At 39.0% G+C, this 25,671-nt stretch overlaps 2 protein-coding genes across 6 annotated transcripts in view; both read left to right on the top strand.

The window, feature by feature from the left end:
- The window catches only part of NT5C2 (5'-nucleotidase, cytosolic II), a 100,972-nt gene that overhangs the window by 7,842 nt on the left and 67,459 nt on the right, over nt 1–25,671 (top strand). The gene's annotated exons all lie outside the window — the stretch shown is intronic.
- On the top strand, nt 33–20,503 carry PCGF6 (polycomb group ring finger 6). 5 transcript variants are annotated; one of them, XM_084526285.1, is made up of 11 exons: nt 58–126; nt 196–417; nt 1,127–1,226; nt 1,666–1,762; nt 2,346–2,401; nt 3,447–3,506; nt 4,104–4,212; nt 8,521–8,548; nt 11,868–11,966; nt 15,059–15,145; nt 18,815–20,503. In XM_084526285.1, the coding sequence occupies exons 1-11, from the start codon at nt 115–117 to the stop codon at nt 18,869–18,871; spliced, it is 927 nt and encodes a 308-aa protein (XP_084382411.1). In that variant the 5' UTR covers nt 58–114; the 3' UTR covers nt 18,872–20,503. The 5 variants fall into 5 exon arrangements, 4 of the variants coding, with proteins under 4 accessions (XP_084382414.1, XP_084382413.1, XP_084382411.1 ...); XM_084526288.1 differs by having other exon boundaries at nt 33–417; XR_014695108.1 differs by lacking the exon at nt 8,521–8,548 and having other exon boundaries at nt 62–417.

The raw sequence follows: 25,671 nt of genomic DNA, 5'->3' as shown, positions 1-25,671 counted from the left end.
GCGGCGAGGCGAAGCGCTGTGCTGGGGGGAGCCTGGAGGACTACAACTCCCAGCACCCCCCGCGCGCCGCCAGCCGCCGGCCCTGCGGTTGCCCCCCGGTGCCCGCCCCGAGCGATGGAGGCGGAGGCGGACGCCGGCTCCGTGCTCTCGGGCGGGGAGGGGGCGGCGGCGGCGGCGGCAGTGGGGCCCGCCGAGGAGGAGCGGGAGATGGAGGGAGCCCCCAGCTGCTCGGGGTCGCGCCCCGTCCCCTTCGAGTTCGAGCGGAGCCGCTCCGAGTCCAGCGGCGACGACGAGGAGGAGGAGGACGACGACGAGGACGATGAGGAGGAGGAGATGGAGGAAGAGGAGCTCGAGGGGGACCCCGGGGCACGCTTCGGGACGGACGACGGCGAGCTCGACTCGGACGACGACCGGGAGGTAGCGGGGGGGCGGCCGTGAGGTGCCCAACGGCCGTAACGGCCGCGTCGCGCGGCAGGGCCCGGCTCCCGGCGTGCCCCGCGCCACCGGCGGGCGCGTGCGGCTCGAGGCGGGAGCGCTGAGGGGGGAGGGAGGGGAAGGGGGGGGAAGGCGCCTGGTGGCCTCAGGGACAGCTCCCGGGGCTAAGCCAGCGCTGAAGCTGGGCTTTGGGGAGGTAACAGGTTTCTGGCAGGGAAATTCCGTGTGTACAGTCCTCATAAACGCACCTCGTAGCCAGAATTTGGAGCCCCAAAGCTTTCTTCCACGCGCTTTCCAAGTATCAGTTTTGTTTGCCACCAGTGTTCGCTTCGAGCTTGCTGATTGTGTGATGTTTTCTGGCAGTTTATTCAGAATCATTTTTCCCCAAAAAAGTTGGTTTGTGGTTTGTTTTTAGGCAGTTCATGAAATAAATAGGATCATGAAATAAATTGGATTCATAAAATAAATTGGATCACCGTTCCCAAAAAAAGATCAATTCTGAAAACTAGGCAGAAGTCTTCAAAAAAGAGCTTTATACGACAAACGATTGACCTCTTAGGAAAACCCATTTCTGTAATTTTTTCTGTAACTTTTTCATGGTTCAAGGATGTGATGTTTCAGAAGCTGCAAATGCGTAACTTATCATTTTAGCCTCTATATTTAAACTCTTATCAACTCTTTTTATTTGTAGCGGATGATCAACCTGGCAGAGTTGACCCCTTACATCCTCTGTTCCATCTGCAAAGGTTACTTTATCGATGCTACAACTATTACAGAGTGTCTGCACACCTGTGAGTACCAGTGCTTCCATTCTAAGAATCTAGATGCAAATTCAAACAAGAATCAGGTGTTCAGGTGTTCTGGCTTCACAAAGGTAATTTGCTATTGATAGTGTGTGTTGTGTTTATTCTTGTTGTGCATTTCCTTGAGGAAAATGCATTTGTGGATATGTCAAGCATCAGAACATCATGAAGTCAGCTTAGTTACCCAAGATGAGAGGGAAGAAGGGAATATTGTGTAGAGAAAGAGGAAGTCCAAGTAAAACAAAAACAGAACAACTACATACCTTATGTTTTTAAGCAGGCTCTAAGAAAAGTTTGATAGAGTCATTGAAAGACTTTTTGTCTCTGACAAACCTTATTGACAAGTCTAAATGTAGTTGTTTCTCTTGCTTAAACAGTTAGCGTTGTATAATGGACACATGACTTAATGGATTTCTTTTCTTTACAGTTTGTAAAAGCTGCATAGTGAGACACTTCTACTATAGCAACAGATGTCCAAAATGCAATATAGTTGTACATCAGACACAGCCCCTTTATAATATCAGGTAATAAGTTGGTGCCTCTTTTGTAAGTGTAACTTCAGTTGAGTTTTGCTGTTTGCTTTTAAATGTTTCATTCTCGGTGCCTGTACAGTGCTTTCCTATGTCAAATGAAGGAAGAGTTACAAGAGAGATATTGTGTTCTTTGTTTATGTAAGCTTAATAGCAAATGTAAAATTATTCAGTTCCTTGTTTTTTGAAAATTCTTTCCCTTTCTAGGGTTTGTTTACCCTTCCACCCTGGGTATTTTTATACGTTTGCATGGTGTTACAGATCATTGAGGTTCTAGCTATTTGTTTTGATTGTCTTTTAGACAAAGCTTTTGTTGGCATGGTTTAGTTCTTAACTACAAAAATGGAGTTTTGGTTTCTTGAGCAATTCTTGAAGGGTGGTGCCTTTTCTTTTTTTTAACCTAATGGCTTCTTTTGAAGTTCTGTTGTCAGGACATGAATTAAGGCAGGTAGCGTTGCTGCTCTGTTGCTTTTATGTATGTCACATTTCAACAATATGTTTGGTGGTTTTCTCCCAATTTGGGATAATACAGAATGTTTTGCATTAAAGACACTCTTATTTTTATTCTCTTTGATAGGCTGGACCGGCAGCTACAAGACATAGTCTATAAATTAGTTGTCAATTTAGAGGAAAGTAAGTCCATTTCTTTATTGCCATCTAGAGTTTCAAAGCATGAGCAGAAAGAACGGTTGTTTGAAGTCTCATTTTTAACTCTTAGCTCCTTAAAGTAATTCCATAACATTTGATTTTAAATCTTAATTATCTATGCAAACTCGCATCTTTCTGGCCACAAACTACTGTTATGCATAGCCATATGTACCCCAGACGGGTGAATATGTGTAGAATGAAACATGGTATGCAACAGTGTTCTGGAAGTTTTATTTTTAATTACTACAATGAAAGAGCAGTGATGTTGCAGTTAGCTTTGTTAATAAAATTCCTATTCCAGGTTTAGTTGTCTGCAAGATAATATGCATTGTATTTTTAAAACGACAACTCTATTTTTTGTGTTTTTCCTTGAAAAACACCAAAACGGGGAAAAAGCATCCATTCTGATGATAGACCCAGCAGTCAGTGTGCTGAAGATGCTTTGTTTTGCTCTCTAATGCAACACAGGTGTTATTGTGTACAAATACACATCCAGATATTTTGTAGTCATGCTTTGTATTTTTGTATAAATAAAATAACATTCCATCTAATCAATACTTCATTCCTCTCAGCTGAGGAAAAAAGTTGCTGGGACTGACTGATTCTCTCAAATGCTTTTTTATTCTCCCCACTTCTGAGTGTTTTTTTCTGATTTATTAGGTGTGTTCACTGTCATGTGTCCATTACTGGTGGTGGACTGAGTGAAATACACGTTTAGTGGACTATATACATGGGCTATAGATGAGTAATGACAGCCAGAGGGATACTTCTTTGTGCAGTTATTTCAATATGGTTTTTGTCCAACTTACCCTTTTTTTTTTTTTTTTTTTTTTTTTTTCCATTTTTTACTAACAAAATCTGAGTCCAGGTATTTCCAGTAGCCCAACTTTGTATGGAATACTAGTGATAGTGGAGGTCTGTAGGCACTTGAAAAGCATTTCAGCTCTGATGAATGGAAACTGTATGGATGTTCTCAGCATCTGAAATAACATTCTAATCTTTTCTGTATTGTTTTGGCTTCTTTTCTCAGGAGAAAAAAAGCAAATGCATGACTTTTATAAAGAAAGAGGATTAGAAGTGCCCAAACCAGGTGAGCTTTAATCATTTAGAGGACACTGTTAAGGAAATATTTACTATCCCACTTATCTTAGCTTTCCTTCAAATATTAACTCACAACTAAAGAAAACAGGCGGTAATGAAAGTATGGGATTCTTGGTTTTCATAGTTCACAAATTACACAAATAGAAGATGAAAAGAGCTACACTAAAACCCAGATTGTGGTTGGGTATTTTTACGGATTATATTTCACCTACACCCAGGAAAACATATTTAAAGTACCAGCAGATTGTATTTTCTAGCCCTTAATAAACATTGGAAGTGAAGAAGGTGGAAAAATAAGAACTTGAACATCCATAGACAAATGAGGGATTATCATAGTTATTTTTGTCTTACTGTCAAATAAACCTCTGTTTGGAGAGATGCTGAGCTGAAAGCTAATACAACGCTGGTTCAAATACCCAGGATGAAAAGTATAAACAGCTGATTTGGAAAAAAAAAAAAAAAATTAGGATGAATTTCATGGGCGCTTTTTCCCCATGAGCTCATCAGTTTTGGTTGGCGCACATTAGTGTCTTATGCTGTTTTTATTTCAAGTTGTGTTTGCATTTTGGCTATTTGAATATTTTAGCTGTCCCACAGCCAGTTCCAGCGAGCAGAGGAAGACCTCGAAAAGTTCTGGGCTCTGTGTTCCGGATCCCACCAGAGCTTGACATCTCAATACTTCTGGAATTCATCGGGTGAGTTGGGAGCAAATGTAAGAGCAAGTGGCTGATACGAGAGCTTTTAGTTTTGAGTGTGTACTTCTATCTTGAGTGGCAAGTAGGGAGCTGGTTTTAGCTTACTGTGCAACAGTGACTGCCAACTACAAATACCTTAGATGAGGCAGGTAAGGTTAAATATTTAAGGTGTCTTCTTATGAAAATAGATATCTAAAAAGTGTAGAGCTTTAAAACTTAGATGTATTCCTTTTATTTTCAATAAAGTAGTGTAGTCTCAGTAAATTGAATAATACCTGTCTCTTGTGCTTCCTAAATCCCTGTAGGTGGCAGTACCGTTAATAATGACTATACTAGGACTTGCTCGTGTAATTAGGGGGCTGCAACCATATATGATGACATGCTTTTATTAGCCATAAAAAACATGTATTCTGATGACACCACACCAGAAAGGGTTGTAGCCCTTCTGAACTGGGGAAAAGGAAGCAAGGAGACATCTCTGAAATTGGCATAGTATTAATGTATTGGCGTAGTATTAGTGTTTTGGGCACTACAGTACAGTTTCTTCAGGATACAGCACACAGACATGAGTGACCAGACTACTCTACTCCTAGTTACAAAATAGAGTGTCTGCCTGATGCTCTGTGTCTAGGAGAGTCTTTTTTTTCTGCTTTGCTGAGCAATATAGGTCACTTATTGCAGTCAGGTTTTTACTGTAGCCATTGTGCTACTCCAGTAGAAACATGTTCTTGATGTATTTATTAACTTCTAACATTTAGGGCTAAGGGACTTCTCTGACAAGGTGCTAGAAACTTGAGACCTACAAGGAATTTGTCAAATGCAATTGGTAGTTTGATAATTCATAAGCAGCAAGTTTTATCTGACCAAAACAAGCTAGGAAACCCAAGCAGCAAGAGCAGTAATTCCCTAAATGGTATAAATGGCACTAACAATGCTATTATTAAGTTTGCCTGACAGTTTCCAAGGCTTTATTGATTTATACTGAAGCTTTTGTATTGGGCATCGCCTTTTAGCCATAGCTTGGAGGGGTTGAGGGAGGAAATTCCAGCCCAAACATTTGAGCTGTTGTCAGGAACACAGTACGAAGAAATCGTATTGCTTTGCCCATATGCGGATTTACATGGCAGCGATTGAGAAATAATGTAGATTAAAAGCTTTAACTGTGCAGAGAGGAAGTGGCTTGATTCTTGTGCAGCACATACCCCCTCTATGCAGACTGCTTCTCCTTTGGCTTGACTGTCTGCACAAAATGTTTGGAGAGCTCAATACATAATTACTGCAAACTAGTTTGCACAAATGATGGAAAATGAAGGCCTCACTAACTGGGAAGCTATGAGCAAAGCACATCAACTTGATTTGACTTCATGTCCTAGCTCTTTTGCATCTTGTATCCAATTTTTCTGCTGCCTTGCTTCATTCAGAGCATAAAAAAAAAATTATTGTATGGATAGATTTTGATCGTGGAGGTGGGGTGGCTTATTTATTTTTTTTTTTTTTTAAGTGTGGTTAACCATCATGTGGCTTCCTTATTTCTTTAAATTGATAAGACAGGAGATTGTAGAAAGAAGGGCTTACAGCTAAACATCTAGGGATGAGTTCCTGCCTGTGCCATGAAAAATGCTTGTGACTCCACATAATTGACTTCTGTGGTAGTTTCCTGTATGCCTGACTTGCAGGGGTGCTTCATGCTCACAAATGCAGCTTAAAGCTGTGGGAGTCATGACTAGAACAGTACTATGAAGTGTTCTGCAGTTAAATCCCGTTTTAGATGTCTCAAACTGAGCACGTGCCATCCTTGGTTACTTTTTGACACAGTCTGTCTCAGGTTCCTCTTTTTAAACAAGGTATTATATTGCTCCTCTGCTGCGTAGGATGGTGTGGGAATACATTCAGACTTTGGAATAAGTGAGACTAGGAGGAAATTAATGCTTTCACGTTACGAGCAGGATTGTAAGTAAAGCAAAGTCACATATTGAACAAGGAGAGGAAAGCAAAGACACAGCTATTCAATGTGTATTGTCTAGAGAACATTAAAAGATCATTTTTAATTGTATTTATAATGGCTTTTCTTCTTCAATTAGTGTTGCATGAGCCTCATCATATATTTAATGCAGGCTCCCAGTGGTCTTGGTGCTCAGGCATGATTTGTTACCTTGTTGCTTAAAATGTGATGAGATGGATGTATGCAGACATAACTTAAAATGTTTTGACTGAAATTTCAGCAGAAAATAATAAATCTAATGCCATTTACCCTACGTTTCTGTTGGGCTAGGAATATACATGTGGTTATTTTATTGCCTCATCTGTGGCTGTAACTCAGGTTAGCATCTAGACAGGAGCAGGAGGGATGCTCATTCAGGGACCTGTGGCAGGTACTGCTGGGCTGGCCCACCAGGTGGCAGAAGGAGCATGCTTACACCAACATTGCCGTGTCTGAGTGATTCCTTGCCAGTTGCAATGTAAAAATGACTTTAATAACTGAAATTAGATTTTATTCCAAGTATGTCCCTTTCAGGTTGGAACACTGTTTCTTGATCGCTCTATAGAAAGCTTCCTTAGATTATCTTAACTGCAGGATTAGATACAGTTTGAATTCAGTGTGGCAAAAGTACTTTGATTTAGATCTCTGCTGTGAAAGGCAACCACTTACTCCCCCTGTGGCCCCGGGTTATTCTCAGCAGGGACAGCTTTTTTTTTTTTTTTTTTTTTTTTTTTTTTTTTTTTTTTTTTTTCCTTTCAGAGCAAGAGAAAGTAGCCAGACACTTTAGATCTCAAAACTAATTAAACATGTACATGCCTGCTTGTGGAACAAGATGGCTTTTGAATCTGTGTTGTATTTATTTTTTCTGGTAGTTTTATTTCAAGCTTCCATTCTAGTGCTAGCAGCAAAGCAATCATGAATGTGCAAATAACATCTATAGCATGTGAAACTGTCTACTGTGTTTTCGTTATTTGTATGGAAGGAAGCACAGAAGGATTGCAACAAAAAAAGGATGGTGGCTTGACATCTGTGGCAATTTATTTTTGAAACATTTTCTAGCCTTTGATCTTATCTTATACCTTATCTTTAAGGGTTAATCTGTTTTCTTCAAAGGTCAAAATCAAGCAGTTTATCTTGGCAATGAGATGTTAAGAAAGCTCTTTGTATAAAGAAAACTCAGAATAGATGGGGCAATCGAGCAGAAATTCTTACTTTGAAAGTTGATGTTGTCTATGTTATGTCTTTAGAGTATAGTAAGTAGTCTCCTGTGGCAGTGGAACTATATCAAAGAAAATGACAGCAGGAGTGGAAAAGCTTTTATGTTTGCTTCCTAGTAAATTTAAATTTCACTTCAGTGGCAGAAATTGGTGATAGTTTTTAAGTCTGTCTGATGGTTAGTATGTATTTAGAGGTGGAGTTATCTAATTACAGTAACTTGAAGTGTCATGCTAATGTGTGGTCTGCACAAGCGTTACAAGTGCTTGCTGTGCAAGCAAATGGTCAGTAGAAATATAGTTAATTTGTAGTGCTATTTGATTTTTGCCTTTTCCAATGCAGTGAAATACTGCAATTTAGCCTTGCTGTGCATGTACTTGCTAAAGTAATACAAGAGTAAGGGAATGTCATGAGCTGTGCTTAATTCATTGAGAATTTGATACGCTGCCCTACAGGATGGGGGTGTGGAGCCTAGATAACAGTCACGTGCTCAGGCTGTGTAAATCAATGAACCTCTATTGAAGGCAGGTAGGAATTTGGTCATTTGCCACCCTGTGTGTGTTTTATCTTCCAGAGAAGCACCTGCTGCTTTTCTGAGTTCCTAGATTGCATTACCATTAATGCTGTGATTATAAATAGTCTGGAAGGCCAACCACTGGCCCAGAAAGCCTCTTTAGTGGTTGGGCATGTTCTGTCAGCAGCTTTTAGGTACTGTCTGTTAAAGTTCCAAACATCAAGGATAATGAAGTGTGGATGTTTAAACAGCATTAATATTACAGCCTGTTCCCATGAAAACTAATGTTAGTGTGTGTAAAAAGAGCTTTAGGATGTGTTGATTTATTTTCCATTTCATGTAGACAAACTTTAAAGTCATAAACAGCTGAATTCACAAAAAGAAATGGGGAACCAAATAAAGGCTTGGTGGGAAAGATACATATAACTTCGGTGTAATATTGTTTTATATACTAGTTTAATGAAAGGAAGAGTCTGATTCAAAAATAAGCTTGGTATGTCAGACTATTAAATCAGGAAGTCATTATTGTAAGAAAGCTTGGGGGTGTTACTAACTGTTAACCTTAGCAATATTGATTGTGTTTTCTCTTGTTTTTCAGAGCTAACGAAGGCACAGGGAATTTTAAGGTGCAGATGTGATTTGAATATTTCTCTTATGCCGCTATTCTCTTATTTGCTCATGTTCACTTCAGAAATACGTGTAACCTGATTGTATTTAATTTAGTTTCTTTGTTTTTCTTACATTGAGTGCAGCCTGAACTTTCACCAGCATAGCATAAATGAATAATCCTGCGTTAGAGTGCATCATCAAGCCTATCAATGTGTAACATTACAGAGTAGGAGAATGCTTCCAAGGCTAGGAAACTAAAATTTTGTTGGGAGAATGGGAATGATGTTGATGAAACTTCCCCTGGCTGATTCTAGGTTGTTATTCTTGCATCTCCTTCTAAAAGGTGCATTAGTGTGGCTTTTCTTAGAATCCTGAACAATGGTGTAGTCATTTTCATACAAAACTGTTTTTGAAGAAGATTGCCTAATTGCAGTGAAAAGCTCACCTAGGTTATTCAGAGGAAGCATTACCCAAAGCACAAAAATGGTCTAATTTGTGATATGATTGAAATTTAAACAAGAAAAATGATGCAAGTTTTGTGGACAGTATGATGCACTTCCTTAGTCTGCAGCAAATTTATTCTTTTCTACATCCTTTCACTAACAAAATTAGTTGTCTGAATGGTGGTCATTCTGCTAAACAACAAATAACATTCCCAGTCCTCGCCAAAGAATGTCTCTTCTTCCAGTATAGATCATATGACTGAGCTGAATTGGTGTTTAAAAAAAAAAAAAAGAAAAAGAAAAAGCTGTAGATTAACTGCACATTGTGTACTGCCATAATTATTTCATAGGCTGTAATTAGAGATGTGCACAGTATCTCATTCTACTGTTTTGGCTAAACATTTAGAAAAAGATTCTATTCAGGAGCAAGAAGGAGATATAATTAAAAATTATACAGTGTATGTTGCATTTTATCTTTCATTGTATCAATTGTAGGAATCAAAAGATAGAATAGCACAGAATATAAGAGCATTTTACTGGTATTGTTAGCAGCAAAACTCCAATTTTACTGTTGAAGTATTTGATCAAAAAGTGTGTTACTAATGGAAATATGGATTGTCTTCATTCCATTTTTTAATCAATTTCCTTTGTTTTAAGCTGAGTTGATCTTTAAATAAGGATATTCTCAGGCACAAATCTGAAATACTGGGTATGACTGCAGTTACTCCTGCTCTCTTTAATACTAATCGCGTTTGTTATTATCAGAGCTTAGCAAGCAATTTCAAACTCTCAAAGAAGTAACATTTAATATTCAAAAAGAGTTTAAATGTAATTTCAATTTCATAAATAGAAATTAATATGTAGAAGGGGAGCAATGTTCCTGAAAATGTACATGGATAATTTTCATCACCTGTTATACCCCTGCACCCATGCAGCATTTTGTTACTCTTTTTTTTCTCATTACCTGTCATGCTACTGTTTGATGTTTTTATATTTTTTAATCTTTTTACCTTTATATCACCTGCCATACTTCCTGGATCTTATTTGCCCTTCTCTCTGGTTTGGTTTTCATCCTGTTCATTTTGGACCCAACAAGAATAACTGTAGGGCAATTTAACCATTTTACTAACTTATGTTTTCTGATATTAATGCTTGTGTCAGATACTTATTTTGCCGGATAGTCTTAAGTGCATGCCATTCCTACAGGAATAGTTTTGCCTTTAAAAAAAATACGTGCTCTAACATCATTAAGGAGTGTTTGTGACTCAGAAAAGTGATTTTGTGTCTTTCCCATTTAAGCCATAGTGTACCTCCATTCACTTTAACTCTAGTGTTCTGAAGATGTAGAAGGTGAAAAGCTGCCCACCTTTACTCACAGTGAATAGCTCTGTACTGCTTATAATCCTACTGTCCATAGACTAAAGTGCCATTCTGCCTTTGTGCATATTTAGATTCCTGCATGATTTTTAAGAAATACTGCATCTTCTAACTAATATTCATTCTGCAGTATTTTCAAATTCCTTATTGCATGTTAACTTCCTGCGTCAATGTATTTCTTCCCTACATTTTGTCTGTATTTTCATGCCTTTTTTTGTATTTTACGATCAAGAGGTTTACTCATCAGCCTTCCAAATCCCTCTTATGCATTTTCACAAAACATACCCTGGTCCTTTTTTAGCATTATTTTTTCCTTAATTATTTATCAGCCATATCTTTCTGAACTACACATTGAACTTCATATATGAAGGGTTTCCTTTTTGTCTTTTTTTTTTTTTTTTTTTTTTTCCTGGAGGTGGAAGGAGAGAACAGGTTATAAGGCTTTTGGCTATAAACCATGATTTATATATGCAGCAAGCATAAATCCAGCATCATCAAGTTTGCATTAGCTTAGGTCAGGTCTGACTGGCATTTCTAGCTCTTATACATGAATAAATCAAACTATTGTTCCAAAAACACAGTTACCACGTATCTTAATTTGTGATTGAATTCAGGGGTAGTCTTTGACCCCCTTCCCATCTACCTTTTTTTTCAAATTAAAAGAATATGATGAACCTGGATAGTAAATCACAGCTGTTCAGAAGTTAACATAAAAATCCAATTAATTGACACAAAAGGGAATCCATTTATTACTCTGAACTCAGTCATCTGCTCTGTCTTTGTGCCTGCTTGCTTAGCTGCCTGTATCAGCAGTCAGCTGTTTTAAAATTTTATCCACAGAGAAGAAACCCATTAAAACTGTGGAGGCTGACATAATAAATGTCATCTTGTTGCAGTCCTTGCTATGAAAGTATTTAGAAATTATGCAAAATGGTTTCAGACCAGTCTTGCCCTTGTGTTCTGCATAGTAGTTTATTTTAATTGATTCTAGAATGTCACGGACTGTTAAATCTATTCTAGCCCGAGTCATAATACTTCTAGCATGTCAAGGAACTTGAGATCCTTTGGTTACAAAATGATACGGTTTACGTATTTGAATTCATGTTTGATGCAAAAGCCTGATTTGTGGAAAAGAAGCAAATTTTAGGAAGTCTCTTGTGATTCTGAGTAATTGCTTTCTGGGACTGAAGGGGAGCAGAGTTCTTAAAAAGCTGCGTAATACCAATTTCTGTGCTGAATTTAAAGGAAATCTTATTCTCCACTACTTCAATAGTAAAATAGGACTGAAGTCAATAGGTGGTTATTTTTTGTTTAAAATAGCAGGAAGTTTGAACGTGAAGTCTGTTAATATATATTTAGTCTCTTCTGTATGAGGTAATCTGGAAGTATATCAAAGAAAGGTCCAAAACTTAAGCTGTCTTCAGCAGTTACTGGGCCTTCAGTCAGGTTTGGAGTTTGCCAGGGATGATGGCTGAAAATGTACAGGGTCTTAACATCTTGCATTTATTCTTTACAGCCTTTGGAGAAGAAATTTGTGCGTGTTTCAGGGGAGGCAACAATTGGACATGTGGAGAAGTTCCTCAGAAGAAAAATGGATCTGGACCCTGCTTGTCAGGTATGCCACTTGTAAGGGCATGTATGAGTTTGCTGTGATCAATGTAATGCCTATGCTTCTGTTGCTCGTTAGAGTATAGAAGTAACATTAGGGTTTTTGAGCAAGTATTCTGTTGAAGTGTTGTGATCCTCAAGGAAGAGCTCTCCCACCTAATTTGCAACGTGTTTTAAGTTCTCATTATTATTTGCATAGAGTTTCTAAAGTGCCATGTAAGATTTCAGCAGACAAAATTCAAAATCTTTCAAAATCAAGCTATACCTGTGTTCTGGATGTCTTTCAGATTTTGTGATCTTGAGATCGCCTACTAGAGGTAACTTGAGAATTTTTTTTTTTCCTGTTAGTTACTTTCTGCTTGGACTTCACCACTTTGCAACTCACTGTTAGTGAGTAAATGTTACTGTGTCTTAGCTGATAATTTCATAGACTTCCTTTCCAAAAAATTATTTTTTGAGTAATTTTTAGACCCTGAAACAGATGGTTTCTGGTACCTTTTGAAAAGAAAATCACAGCTAAGGGAAATGAAAAGCTTTGCTAGCTTTTGAATAACTAGCCCAGATACTCATGCTAACCTCCAAAATGTTTTCTTTGTCCTTCCCTGGATAATATGGGTTGGCATAGAAACTATTGATTTAAGATCTAGTGCTTTCTAGGCCAGATTTCCCCTTGGGATTAATCTTATGAGGAATGTCCCTTATATGACAGCTTTCCATTTTAACTTCAGCTTACTTGGTAAGCATTAACTTACAGTAGCCTGTTATCATATTTGTTACATAAATAGCTCAGTAAATGTCACTTCATGAAAATAATTGCCATAATGGAAAGGCTGCTTTATTTTAATACGAATTTTAAAAGCTGTGACCGAGTTATTAAGAGGATACACCTTCAATTTTCCTTTCAACAAAAGGTGAAGTTAAATTTCCCACTGTCTCACTAGGAGTCACTACTAGTTGGCTTCAAATTTACCAGCCAGTCAAGACTATAGTAGATCTATACCACTTCTGTTGCTGGTGCATCCTTCATAATAGAATATATTAATTCTTTTTAAGGCACAAGGATTGCTGTGAGACATACATTTTGCAACTGCTTTCCATGCTGAACTAGGATTTCTTTTTCATTGTATATTTTAATATTTTTGTCCTAGCAGAATGAACTCGAGCATAACAATTAGCTAGCAGAAATTCTGCCTTAGGTGCTAGAATTTGATGATTAGACATTTGGCATTCTGAGCACTATGAGGAGGTGAATGAGAGAAAATTCCAAATTTATTGGAAGGCACTGATGTTTAATGACTACTGTTTGAAACTGGAGCAGCAGGAGGATGAGCAGTGGGATATTTTTGAAACAAGATTTCTCATTCTGTTTGGAAAGCTCATCAGCAGTTGCCCTTATGTCTGTTTATATTGTATATTGGGTAAATAGATTATATCTTCTGTAAAAATAGAACAAATAAAGTGTGCCTGTATGCACACTATGTACCAGTGAGAACAAAATTGAATTTTCAGTACTTTATGGTACAAAAATTATGTAAGTAGTCTTATGAAACAGAAGTAATTGAACTCATCACTGGAAAGCAAAGCAGATATGTCTGTCCTTCTAGAAGCTAGAATGCAAGGGAAACAGGAAAAATAACTTCAACCAGCTTTCAAAAACAAAAAGATAGGTTTCTTAAAAAGCCCAAATGTTGATGTTAAATATACATACGTATATATGGATAAATATCTAATCAGTTTTTAATGTTATATCCAGGCTTTTTCTTGCTGCTTCCTCTTAAAATCTAAAAGGAGAAGTAATATACAATTTACATCTTCTGCACATTTTGGAACTATTATTTAAGATTAAGTCTAGCATGGCTGGAGTATTCTGCATTATTCTCACGCTATATAGATGAAGTAAATAAGCCTGCTCCGAGCCTCTAAAGATTAGAATTCTTGTGTTCCAGTTTCTGAGAATAATAACCTGCCAGCGTGAGCAGACCTAAATCTTTTCATGAAGAACAGGAGAGAGATAGTGGGTCAGAATGCAGAAGAGCATAAATACAGACAAATTGCACTGAAGCACAAAGTACATTCTATCGTGGAAGACTATATAAGAGAAACCATGGAAGAGTACATGTAATGATACTGCAGTCTGCTTCCTGACTAGTTCAGTGGCAAAGCATAATCTTGCTTCTTGCTGAAAGCTGTGGAACAGCATGTTGTCAGTGCTCTTAATTCTGAGGTTTGGTCATTGTAATTCAGGTGACAGCCCTCTGGTTTCCACATCCAGGAATTGCTGATAAGGAGAATATAACCAAGCTGCAGTTGTGAGAGAGACAGTGCTGTGTTAGCTGCTCTAATAAGGAAACTTATTTTTCATAATACCTCATTCAGAATACCTCAGTCTGAATCTATTTTTTCCCAAAGTAACTGTCTTTGTGGGCAGTCACTTAACAGAAGTGCCACCTCCAGAATTGCAGGCATCACTGACATAGTTTAGCTGCAGTAGAGGACATTACTTAAAATTGCAGAGTACGCCCTTCACTGGCATCACAGAAGTATTGATTGCATTTTGAAGGACTGTGAAAAGTATTTGCTGACAGAGGCATACAGTGAGCTTAATCTTTTTTATTCAAACCCTTCCTCCAAGCAGTCTTGTTAAGCAGAGTTATTCATACATTTTCTCACTCACGGTAAGAGTGAGGGAAGCACTGGCTCATTTCTTGCCAGTAGCACTGACAACTTGCCCTTTTTTTGCAGCTGATGAATGACTGAGGATGTTTGTGGGATCATTTTAATATGTAATCTAAATTCCCATTGAATCCATCACAGCTATTCCTAAACAGTTTTTTAGTGGAAATGCCCAACTGGGACTAAACCAAACCGTCTTCTCTGATCCAAAAGTGAGCCCCAATCTGGGGAGTGCATTTGGGCTGTGCATGCTAAACGCATTTGAACAGCAAAGGTAAAGATGCCTATAGCATCAAAAACACTAGAATTCAACTCTTTCAAACAATGTTGGGTTTACTGTATGAAATATCAAATGTAAAGGGCTTAGATGCTGTTCTGCTAGTCTGAGGGTAGGTTGAACTTGACTGTTTTTGTGGGCTTTCACAGGTAGACATAATATGTGGTGATCACCTACTAGAACACTACCAGACGCTGAGGGAAATCCGGCAAGTCATAGGAGAGAGTGCTGTACAGGTACGTATGGCAGCTGGGGCTTTGTGCTAAGTTTTCTGGTTTAAATTAGAATATTTTTTAAACTATTAGGTAACACTAACTTGTCTGAAGAAATCACTTAGAAAATCTTTTCAGCTTATGCAAAATGTTCTTTATGTTTTGGTTTGGTTTTTGAGTACAGTCACTGTTAGAGGAGAAAATTACCTGTTTCGAATTGCTTTTTTTTCCATTTGCAAGTTCATTCACGTCAGCAATTACTCTTTTTGCTGAAGAAAAGTGGGTTCAGAAAGGCAGATAAGTTTCAGTTTGTCAAAGAATGCATGTTCAAATTTATGCCTTTGGCAGTACTTGTATTGGAAGAGTTTCTCAGAATTCAGTGCAGCATAACATACATTGTGATTTGTTTTTCTGGGCTGTCATCACTGTAATGTTTTAGGTGGTTTTAGTCCTAAATAGTTATTAAATGCTCATAGTGGTTTTGATTTTTGGGTTTGTCTTTTTTGCATACTGAGCAGCAATGTGTAATGCTGTCTCAGAGCATGACTGAACTAAAAGGTACAAGGTAGTGGGATTTACCTGTTCAGAATTATTACGTGCCTTTCTGACAAGTGTTGGAAGATTAAATGTTCAACCTTCTTCAAGGTTTTCTGATTTTTTCCCAGCTTTGGGACTAAAGTTTGGTAAAATAAGTATTCCTAATACAGACCCCATAGTAACTTATTTGTATTGCTGTAATTGGAGTGAATAGGTAACTGTTCTTAGTGGTTGAATATAAATGACTAACATAATCATTTTTGAGTACTTGATAGAAGGCTTTAAAAAAAAATCTTGTTTTACTTCACACGTCTGTTTTTAATCATGTTAAGTGCACTTATGTTTAGCAAGTACAGTTTTACAATAAATTTGTTATAGCCTCGTAGATTTAAAGATACTTTAAGGTTTATGAAACGGGGTTTGTTGGTTAAGCCTTTCTAATTAGCTTGAAATGTGATTTTTAACTCTAGTTAGGGAAGAAAAATACAAATGTTACTGCACAGAATTAATATGAAAAGAAGTAACTGCTTAATTTCTAAAACTAAAGCTTCAGAAATTTACTGCAAGGAGTAAATTTCCTGCAAAGACTGACAGAAATTTCTGAAAGGCTCAATTTTGCTACCAAGCATTGAGATCTGCCTGTGATCGAGAGTTTCCTCAAGTAGCTGAGGAAGGAAGCTTGTTGTTAATTACGCAGGCATATAATTTCTTCCCTGCATTACCTTCGTCCCCTCTGCTGCACAAATGCAACATGAGCCAAGCTGCTGGTTATTTTCTCCTGTCTGAAATTGTCCTTCTCAAGGCTCTGCGTCACTGATGGATATAATGAGCTCACACATGGGAAAAGCTAAAGAGAGTAGATTCTTTTATGTCCCTGGCCCTTGGCACAGAGGTCTTGCAGATTATACTGCTCTCTTTGTAACTCTCACCTTTTTGTAACCCAATCTCATTGTGTTTTTTTAGCGTCTCCTGAGCTAGGCAGTAAGAGCTGTGATCTGATTTAATTAGCGTGACCCTCTAGCGCGCATCTGGTATGAAAGTGCTTTACTCTTTGCTGTGGGGATATTGAATTTGGAAAGTGGGGTGCTTCTTGTCACTGCTGCTCTTAAAACATCAAAAAGTGCATATGCTATGATTTTTCTGTCATTCATCTTATATTAGTTTATATTAGGGTTTAACAGGCAGGATTTTTTCCATTTTAGGACAGGTCTACAAGTTTCTGGGGGGTTGCTGTAAGGGTTTATACTTCTCTCCTTTTGTTTTTTTTTTTGTTTGTTTTTGTTTTTACTTTGGGCACATATGAGTTATTCTGATTTGAGATCTGTAATAAGCCTCATTTTCAGTTTGGATTTCCTTTTCGGAATAGTATCTAGAAAAAATAGCTGAACAGACATAAAAATGTATAATATCTAAAAAGAGGCCAATTACAGAGTAAGCAATACCAGTACTGGGTTAAGTCTCAGCAATTAAGTAATTGCATTGGCTTGGCCTTTTGGTTTAAGAAGGATATATCCTGTGTAAATAGCTAACTTCTTGAAATGTCCTATTGCCAAATACATCCATTTGAAAGCTCATTAATCAAAGAATACATTGTAGCATTTTTTCTTGAAAATCTTTATTTTCTTTAAGCAACTTTTTCATAGAGGAAAATTGTTTTGATCACAGTTCTCTGAAAGGAATTTTGAATGTGCTTTATTTTTTCTATGGAAGTAGCCAGCAGGCACAATGAGTATAAATACGGCTTTGTAGAGGTATAGCAACATACTCTGTGCCAAGAGGTTGGTAAGTAACTTCAAAGGACTTGTTTCACCTAACAAGAAGTGAAGACAAGTATCTCCTATCAACACTTTGTAGTGTAGTCATCCCACTTTGTTAGGCATAGAGTAAATGTTGTTTTTGACACTTCATATAAAAGACTACTTTGACCCACTTTTCTGCATTTTAATCCCTTTGAATCATTGGACACAATGATATCAGTCATATGATCAAGACTGGAGATCAGAACAAAGCGTTTGGATTTTATTTCCCTTGGATTTGACTTGCAGATGCCAAAGTTTATGGATTTGAAAGTGACTGAGCAAGTTTGTGGGTTTTTTAAATGCAGCCCTTCACACAGAACTGTGGAACTTCTGTGGAACATATCTCAGGTCCTAATGTTAATGGATAAAACATCAAAACCAAAATATGGTAGAAATTCTAACGTGTCAGCTGTGATTAATGCATTTCTCTCTTCAAAAGAAAACATTTACTAAAGCCTGTCCATATAAATAGGTCTAACGTGACAAGTCAGATTCCCAGGGGATCAGTAGCAGGAACAGGTTTCAGAGGTGGAAGCAGACTAACTGCTAGACCTTTCACCAGCTGTGCGTGTGAATTAAGTGACATAAGTAAGACATTAATGAGTCAGGAAGTATCCCATCTCACAAGTGAAAGGTTCTTTTGTTAACTTCAGTAGAAGCATGGGGATTTAAGAAGTGTTTAGTTGTGCATCTAGAATTAGGAAGAAATGGTAAGCTGGCACCATAAGTTCTCTAACTATTTCTGCATAAGGAAAAAACTGACAATTATATTTAATGTGTTACTGACATATTCAAGACTCTGGCTAACTTGTAGAGATGTAAACAATGCTTTTCTATTTAAAAATAAAAAGTTTAACTTTTGATATGATCTGTTATATTGTCTTTCTAGCTTAAGTTATCCCAGTTGCTAAAGGTAATAAAGCTGCAAAAAGGTAGAGCCACCAGTGAATTTAATAAAATTAACATTAAAAGTTGGAATCTGAGTTCCATGCTCAGGCAACTATGTGTTTCTCCCTCTTTTCCTGCATTCTCTTTCTGTGTCTTTTTGACTTTCAATGTCCTGAGTTAAAGACCAGATTTTGGCAGCTCCTTCTAGAGCTATTTAAGTGATTTATTCTGCCTCGTAGTATCATGTGGAAAGCAATATAAGTTGTAAAGGGAGCCTATTATATGAAAATGAGACAATTCTGTTATAACGCTTAAAAATTGCATTCCTCTTATGGAAGCGGAATGCTCTGAAATGAGTGAGGTTGAAGCTGCAGTTCTGCCATGCAAGTGTCATACTGGGCTGTGATGAAAATGCCTCATGGAGAAGGTAAAGTGATATGATAACACAGTTTATCTCTCTTCTCTCTAGGATGGCTTACTTGTACTGCACTATGGCCTCGTGGTGTCTCCGCTAAACATAACCTAGATTGCTAATACATCAGAAGGTGAAAGAATGCAAAGTCCTCAAGCTTCTTCACTGCTGTTTCTCACCAAAGAAGGCCATCATGTTTTCTGTGACAGGAAGCAAGTAAAAGGAACCACTGCTAACTGCTGTATGCTTGTAATTTAACATCTGACTTTATCACTGTTTTAAAAAAAAAAAAAAAAAGCTTCTGTAGGTACAGCTGTGGATGTTGCTATGCTATGCTTTGTGTTAAAAATGACTGTCTTAAAATTTCACTCAGCTCAGGGACTTTAAACGCTCAGAGTTGCTGCATTTCTTTAAATACTTCCTAAAACCACAAGATCTCATGGGGTGAGCAGCCCTTTTCCTCTAAGCTATGGGATTTGCTTACTTTCTAAGTGTCTAGCTAGAATAGTGCTCTCAGGGATGATCTTCAGTGGGCAGTATAATGTATTCTGGGGAAGAGACAGTCATTTGGTAGAAAAAGTGAATGGTGATCATTTGTCTTCAGATGTGATTTAGTGAGAAGGGAACTCTTGAAATACAGACCAAAATAGGTAGAAAATAATGTATCACAAACATTTTTTCCAGACGTAGCATTAAATTTACTTGTTTTTCTTCAAGAAAAACAATTTTGTTTGCACTGGAGATAAATTTGCTGGTAGCTTGACTTATACCAAATGGTGGATTGTACATCTCCACTCTTAATGGAGATGAGCTGGCTGTAAGCTGTTTAAACTATGCATGGAAAAGAAAACGTAGCACCTCTTTCTACCTGCTTGCTGTATTTACAATAATCACTGTCAGCTTGATTCTGCTGTCACGTAAAATCTGTCAAATGACTTGACTAGCAAAAACACAGGTTCTTTAATTTTAGCACCCATCTTTCTAGCAGCAGTGAAAAAATAGTAGCTTTTTCCACGCCTTCTAATGTGTATTAGTGCAGACCAGGTTTGAGTATGTTAAATAACAAAATACGTGCCTATCGCTACTACCAGATTCCCAGAAGACAATAGATATCTTTTTTTATATAAAAAAAATAAATAAAAATAAAAATAAAAATGCTAGGGTTTTGTGATAATTATATCTCAAGTTCTGTGTAAGATTTCCATTGTTTCTTGTGCAGCATTAAGGATCAGAGCTTTGTATGTTACGGTCTTGCTGCGCTCTCAGTCATAAACATGGGAGAGAGCTGTGAAAGCTGCTGTTAGGTACCAGGCTCCCTCGATGGTCAATGTAGTGAAGGGGGTGGAGATCCCTTTGTAAGGCGTTTCAGAGTGCCTAAGCTAGCTCAAAAGCATTTGCTCCCTGTCACGTTCACTGCTATGCTGTCAACCTAGGAATACTGGGATCTTTTGTCTAAAAAAAGCTTTCATGAATCCTTTCTCAGGTCTTTACAATAAATGTTCAGTTTTGCCTGTGAAGATGACACCGTAAGATAAAGTCTTAGTGGAAGTAATTCCCGTGATGCTTCTAAAAAAATTAACAAACATTTATAACTATGGTTTCCTATTTTACTTTCAAAGTTTGTACAAACTTAGTGTTTAAAATGCAGCAGAAAATGGGATTATTTTGTAAACACTTTGTGAGTTGTGTTGATAAGAGATTATATATTGTAACAGTAAAATAAAGTTTATTTTAGCCAATTTTAAATTGAGCTCTCGTATTTCCATTCTGTGCTACCTCTGTCAGCCTCAAAATTGTAGCAATTTAATATTGAAACTGCTGGATGTTCTCTGGGGTTGTTAGAATCACAAACTTCAGTTATAAGGTTTAATGGTGAAAGGTGATTTAATACCAGAATCTCCAATTTATTTTTTCAGCACAGATACAGGGCCTATGCAGTTACAAGACTCTTCTTTGTGCTTAATGCAGACATCTCTTTGCCAAAGCCACTAAATTGTTTTTGTTTGTGTTTCTGGTTGTTGTTAAGTCCCTTGTGAACCAGGTCTTTCTCTGCCATTCTGATCGTCCTGGCTTTATACAAGGTATCTGGCTTGACAATACTGTCTCTTCTTGTTTCATCACTACTTACAGTTTTATTTATATATAGCTCTATGCTTAAAAAAAACAGCAGTATAGTCACATTTTACATTGCAAATTCTCTCCTAGTCCTGGCTTGAACTTCATGCCTACCGAAGGGCTTGTTTCCAGAGCTAACCAGCTGTATAGAAGCTGATAGGATTATTGTAGAAGGACATAAATTTGAATTAACTAACTTGTGCATAGCTTCAAGATGACAACATTGCCACTGCCTCTGAGGTGAATGTCAGTCTCTGTTTTAATAAATAAAAATTAATGACTGATCAACTAGGTAAACTGTCTGCTAAATTGGTAGTTACTGTTTCTGAAATATCTTTGCTGTTTATCTGGGGGGTAAATCACATGCTAGTAAAACTGCAGATGATCAAGACTCCCTTTTGCACTCTTCCAGTGGCTTAATGAGAGGTCAATTGAAGCTTCGATGCAATTTTGTTACCCAGGATGTTTTGTTATGAGCCCTTGGTGACTTCTTTTATTTCACATTTGTTCACTTCTTTTCTTCCTCAGTTGCCTTCAGAAAGCATATTCTTAGCTTAGCCTTCTGGCTGAACATCCTGCCTTCTTCTACCCTAGAGCATTGCCTCAAGGTGCTGATGCTCTATCTGCTCTCCAGCTCCTGCTGCACCCCCTGGGGCTCTGCTTGGCACATCAGCATGCAGCGGGGGTGACCTTTGGCAGTTGCCAAGGCTGAAATGTGGGCTGTGCAGTTTCCTGCATAAAGATAATCAGCCTGCTTGCTTTAAAATGTGCCAATCTTCTTTCAGCTCTCCTGCTGCTGTTTATTTCTGTTGGTCTCCTTTTAACCTTGGCTTTCCTCCAGTCACTTCTGGTTCTGATGATAGAAGAGCTGTAACAGCAGACCGTCTATGGGATGGCATCTCTGTCCTCATGGGAGATGAGCCAGCTTCACACTCAGGAAGCGAGAGGAAGGTGTGCTTGGACTTGTTAGTTTACAAACAGTATATCATTTCCTCACTTAATAACTCTGGTTTCATTTTCTGGTTACCTACTTATCAATGGCATGGCTAAGACAGAACCTAATTAAATACTATTTGTACTGCAGCATAATTCTGAGTTGCTTTATAGATCTAACTCCCAGCACGAGGAGACCATGAGCCCTAGTGTCGGGAGTTCTCAGAAATGCAGAATCGAGCTAACATCAAGTCATGAGTCATGTTGGTTATGTGCTGGGTTTTGTTTTATGTAGATTGAGTGTAACAAGATACGATTCAAGAGACTAGTGAAATGTGCAGCTGAGCTGTTCATAAAATGGAGGGCCACTGCAATGGCAACGGATAAAATATTTTCTGAATGCTGCTATCACGCCCAGCCTTGATCCGTATTACCACCAGACAGAGGCACACAAGCCGGAAGAACCCTCAACACTTACTTCCATAAATGTGAAACAACCGATGAGCTTCACTGAAAAATCCCTCAAGCTGTCTGATGCTATTCTGTTGAGTTTCTTTTCAGGGAATCATCCGGCTCTTATGTGCAGTGATTTATGTTAACGTGTGATATCAATTGCTAGCAAATCAAAATTACGCCCCAGGCTTTTTTCTGGTTTTTCTTCAGTGTGGTGTGCCACATTATGCAGTCTGTGCTCCATCCAGACACTGAGTGGGGATTCGCTCCTGCAGTTGAGAGAGGAACTACTAACAGGCGTAGGAGGTTTTTGTATATTATCTTTTGTTTTAAAGGGAAGATAAGTTGTCCACATGAATCTTCCAATGTGCTGCGTGTTTAATAGAGAGGGGACACCAGGGACCAGGCTAAGTGTTTAAGTGCTTTAAAATATACTTGTTCTGCTGGGATAGTTACTTGCTGAGAGATAGAGAGAATGTTGCAAACCATGTTCTCATCACTTTTGCTTCTATTTGTTTTTCTACCTCCTTTTATGTAACACTAAACAATTCAGCACAAAGAGAAGAAAGGTGATGGTAAGTTGAATTTTGCCCATGTCATTTTCGAGACCACTGCTGAATGAGCTAACAGATCCTTATGTTTGCTGAGGTTTCAGAAAATTGCCATAGATGCAAGTTTAATCACTGAACAGGTCAAATTTGGGTTTGAGATATGAATGGTAATCCCATCTGAGGTGAAATGTGATAGTGATTGGTTGCCCTGCAGCTGCAAAATTCTTGCTGAAACTGTATCACCATTTTTACTGGAGTTTGATGTAATATAATGATATATTTGTGTTAAAGCAACAGTGATCTGTTGGAAAAAAAATGGAAAAAAGCTTATATTTTCTTTTTGCTTGATGAAATAATCTATTTCAAAATGAAATTTTAAGATGTCTGTTTTCTTCCAAGGGAAACAGTAACAGTAGAAAAGTGGGTGGTGGGGATTTGGCAGAGATTATGGCAGAAAATAGTGTGTTCCTGGAGGAGGTGCTTTGGAACCCTTCTTTCACGGTGCTGGGAGGCAACCAGTCGTTCCAAGACGCCACGGTGTGCTCAGAGCTGGCTGCTTGCAGTGTGCTTTTCTGTAGGTGGTGATGACGGAAGGTGCTATGTTATATAAAGGACCGGTGTGTCCTTCCCTGTCTACAGCTGGGACCGAAAGGTAAGAATTCCCTGAGCGAGAAGCCTAATGACCTTGGCAAGAACCTGCAACCTACAACTTCCTCCTGGGACGTGAGAGAATATTTTGCCTGCTGTTGGCAGTAACAGATGCTTTATGTGCCATGACCTACAGACCAAAAATGGTGCTGGTTGAACCTGCATGAGGAAGCTTGTGAGGGGGGTAAGCTGAGCTCTGGGATGCCAGCATTCTCTCTTCATTTCTCTCCCTGACTTGCTGTATGACCTTGAACAGAACTCCTCACTTCTCGGCTGTGTCCAACTAGTGCAATAACTTCTGTAAAGCACACAGAGCACTATGAATGGAAAAAAAAACCTCCATGCTACTACTGGATGTGGAAGGGTGGGTAATTAGCAGGGTACTACTGAGGGTCCCCTTCATTAATGTGAGTATAACAGGACTGGTAACAGTACCTGTTACTAAAGCATGAGGACTGCTCCTTCTTGGTGTTATTGTGGACACAGCTGAGCTGTCAGTTCTGAGTTGTTGTCTCTTTGTGGTGAATACTGCCTTAACAAGGATATAAATGTTTGCTGTAGAATTGCAGGGCCCCCTCTGTTTTAGCTGGGTGAATTGCAGGGTTTGGGATGAAGACCCCTGCACAGGCTGTAGAATTGCCTTCCCTCCCGACCCCATAATTGCAGACCTTATATCTGCAAACGTTTTTTGTTCAGCTGGAGTCCCCTGGCATGAAATGGGATAAATAGGCATTAAATCACCCATGTTGGAACACATCCCTGAAGTGCAGCGCACTACAGCGTGCTGAGTTTTGGGACTGCCAGCTGTTCTGCTGTGGCAAGAGGGCATTTTCCACTTCTTTTCCCCTTCTACCCTGATCCTGCTTGGAATGGGACTCCAAGGGTCAGATTCTCTCACCACCCCAAGCAGTGCCCTGTCTGCTTGTTATGCTACATTTGCCAAGTGATCCTTATTCCCATACGCCTGCAAAGAGTTGCATGAATGAGAAGGGTTGCATGAATGAGTTTGCAGTGCTCATACTATTTCAGTATAAACTTTAATGTGAAGTGTCAGTTCCCACTGATGTGGACGTTTGGTCACTCAGGTGCATGTTTGACTGCTGGCATTAGGGCTGTACATGGGTTACTCACTCAAGGATGAAGCTCTTCTTGGGGAGGTCTCTCTGCTAAGAGCTGGAAAGAAGAGAACTGGACGGATCCAGCCTAAGGAGCAGGAAGATGTTTTGCCCTGAATTGCCTATTGATTCCTTCTCCCTGAATAACAGGGTCCTTCCCAAGTCTGGAACTGGAGATGTTTTCCTTTGGCAGGAATGCATATGTTTGGGGGGTGTTTCTTTGGCTGCTTTTTCTTTGGCTTACTTCTTAATGAGTTCCAGTATCTGGACAAGTGTCAAAAGCAAAACTGTGTGCAGCAACTCCCAGCTTTTAAGGAACTGTGTATCTCAGCACAGTTACTGGAGGAACCTCCAAGGGTGCCAAAGGACTATTGGATCCGGGATCATGAAGGAAACCATCACTTCCATCACTGGAGCAGCAGGAACATGATCCAGGCTGCAGGGGCTCTCCTATCTCATCCTCATGGCAACAAAATGAGCAGTCAGGCAGCCACAGAGCACGGCTGCATGGGCCAGCATCTCCACACAGGAAAAAAACAGGGGGAGCTGGTTTTCTCCCCACCATAAAGATGAAGGGAAGGCAGCGTGATGGAGGAATGGCCGCTCCCTGCTTCTTCCTGGGTTGGTGGTGCAGTGTCTGCAGCTGCCTTTTAGCTGGGAGGTCGCAGCTCTGCAGAGGTATAAATCTTTAAGCAGCTGAAGCGTGACTCTCTCCTTTCCTCTGGCAGCCTCAGTGTTTAACCCAGTAAGAAAGATGAGGCCATGACAGAGGACACACTGCCCTGTCCAGCCTAGTGCAGCACCAAACCCTGCAGCCTTCCCCAAGCTCTGGAAATGCAGGAAATCTCTGGAGAGGTCCCTTACAAAGAGCTGTGGTCTCATTCCAAAAAAATACATCCTCTGCCAGCTCCTTTGTTCTGTGTGAATACAGCCCCTCCAGATCGTTATCACTGAAGTAAAATCCCAGCTTCGTTAGGAGCAACCAGCTGAGCAGGCAGGAAGCGTGACCAAGGCTTGCGCTGGGAATAAAGGACACGTCAGGCTGTTGTTACTCAAGGGACAGAAACAAAGCAGTGCTGGAGGGTATCTGAGGTTCGCA

Source organism: Aythya ferina (genome assembly GCF_964211825.1).
Source record: "Aythya ferina genome assembly, chromosome: 7".
Classification (NCBI taxonomy): Eukaryota; Metazoa; Chordata; class Aves; order Anseriformes; family Anatidae; genus Aythya; species Aythya ferina.
This window is presented reverse-complemented; position numbering and strand designations above follow the sequence as displayed.

Excerpts from the sequence above, each read along its gene's own strand:
- PCGF6 (XM_084526288.1), top strand. The coding sequence starts at position 115 with ATGGAGGCGGAGGCGGACGCCGGCTCCGTGCTCTCGGGCGGGGAGGGG. Across the intron at positions 4,213-8,520 it reads ATACTTCTGGAATTCATCGG|AGCTAACGAAGGCACAGGGA; the intron begins GTGAGTTGGGAG and ends CTTGTTTTTCAG. Across the intron at positions 15,146-18,814 it reads TAGGAGAGAGTGCTGTACAG|GATGGCTTACTTGTACTGCA; the intron begins GTACGTATGGCA and ends TCTTCTCTCTAG.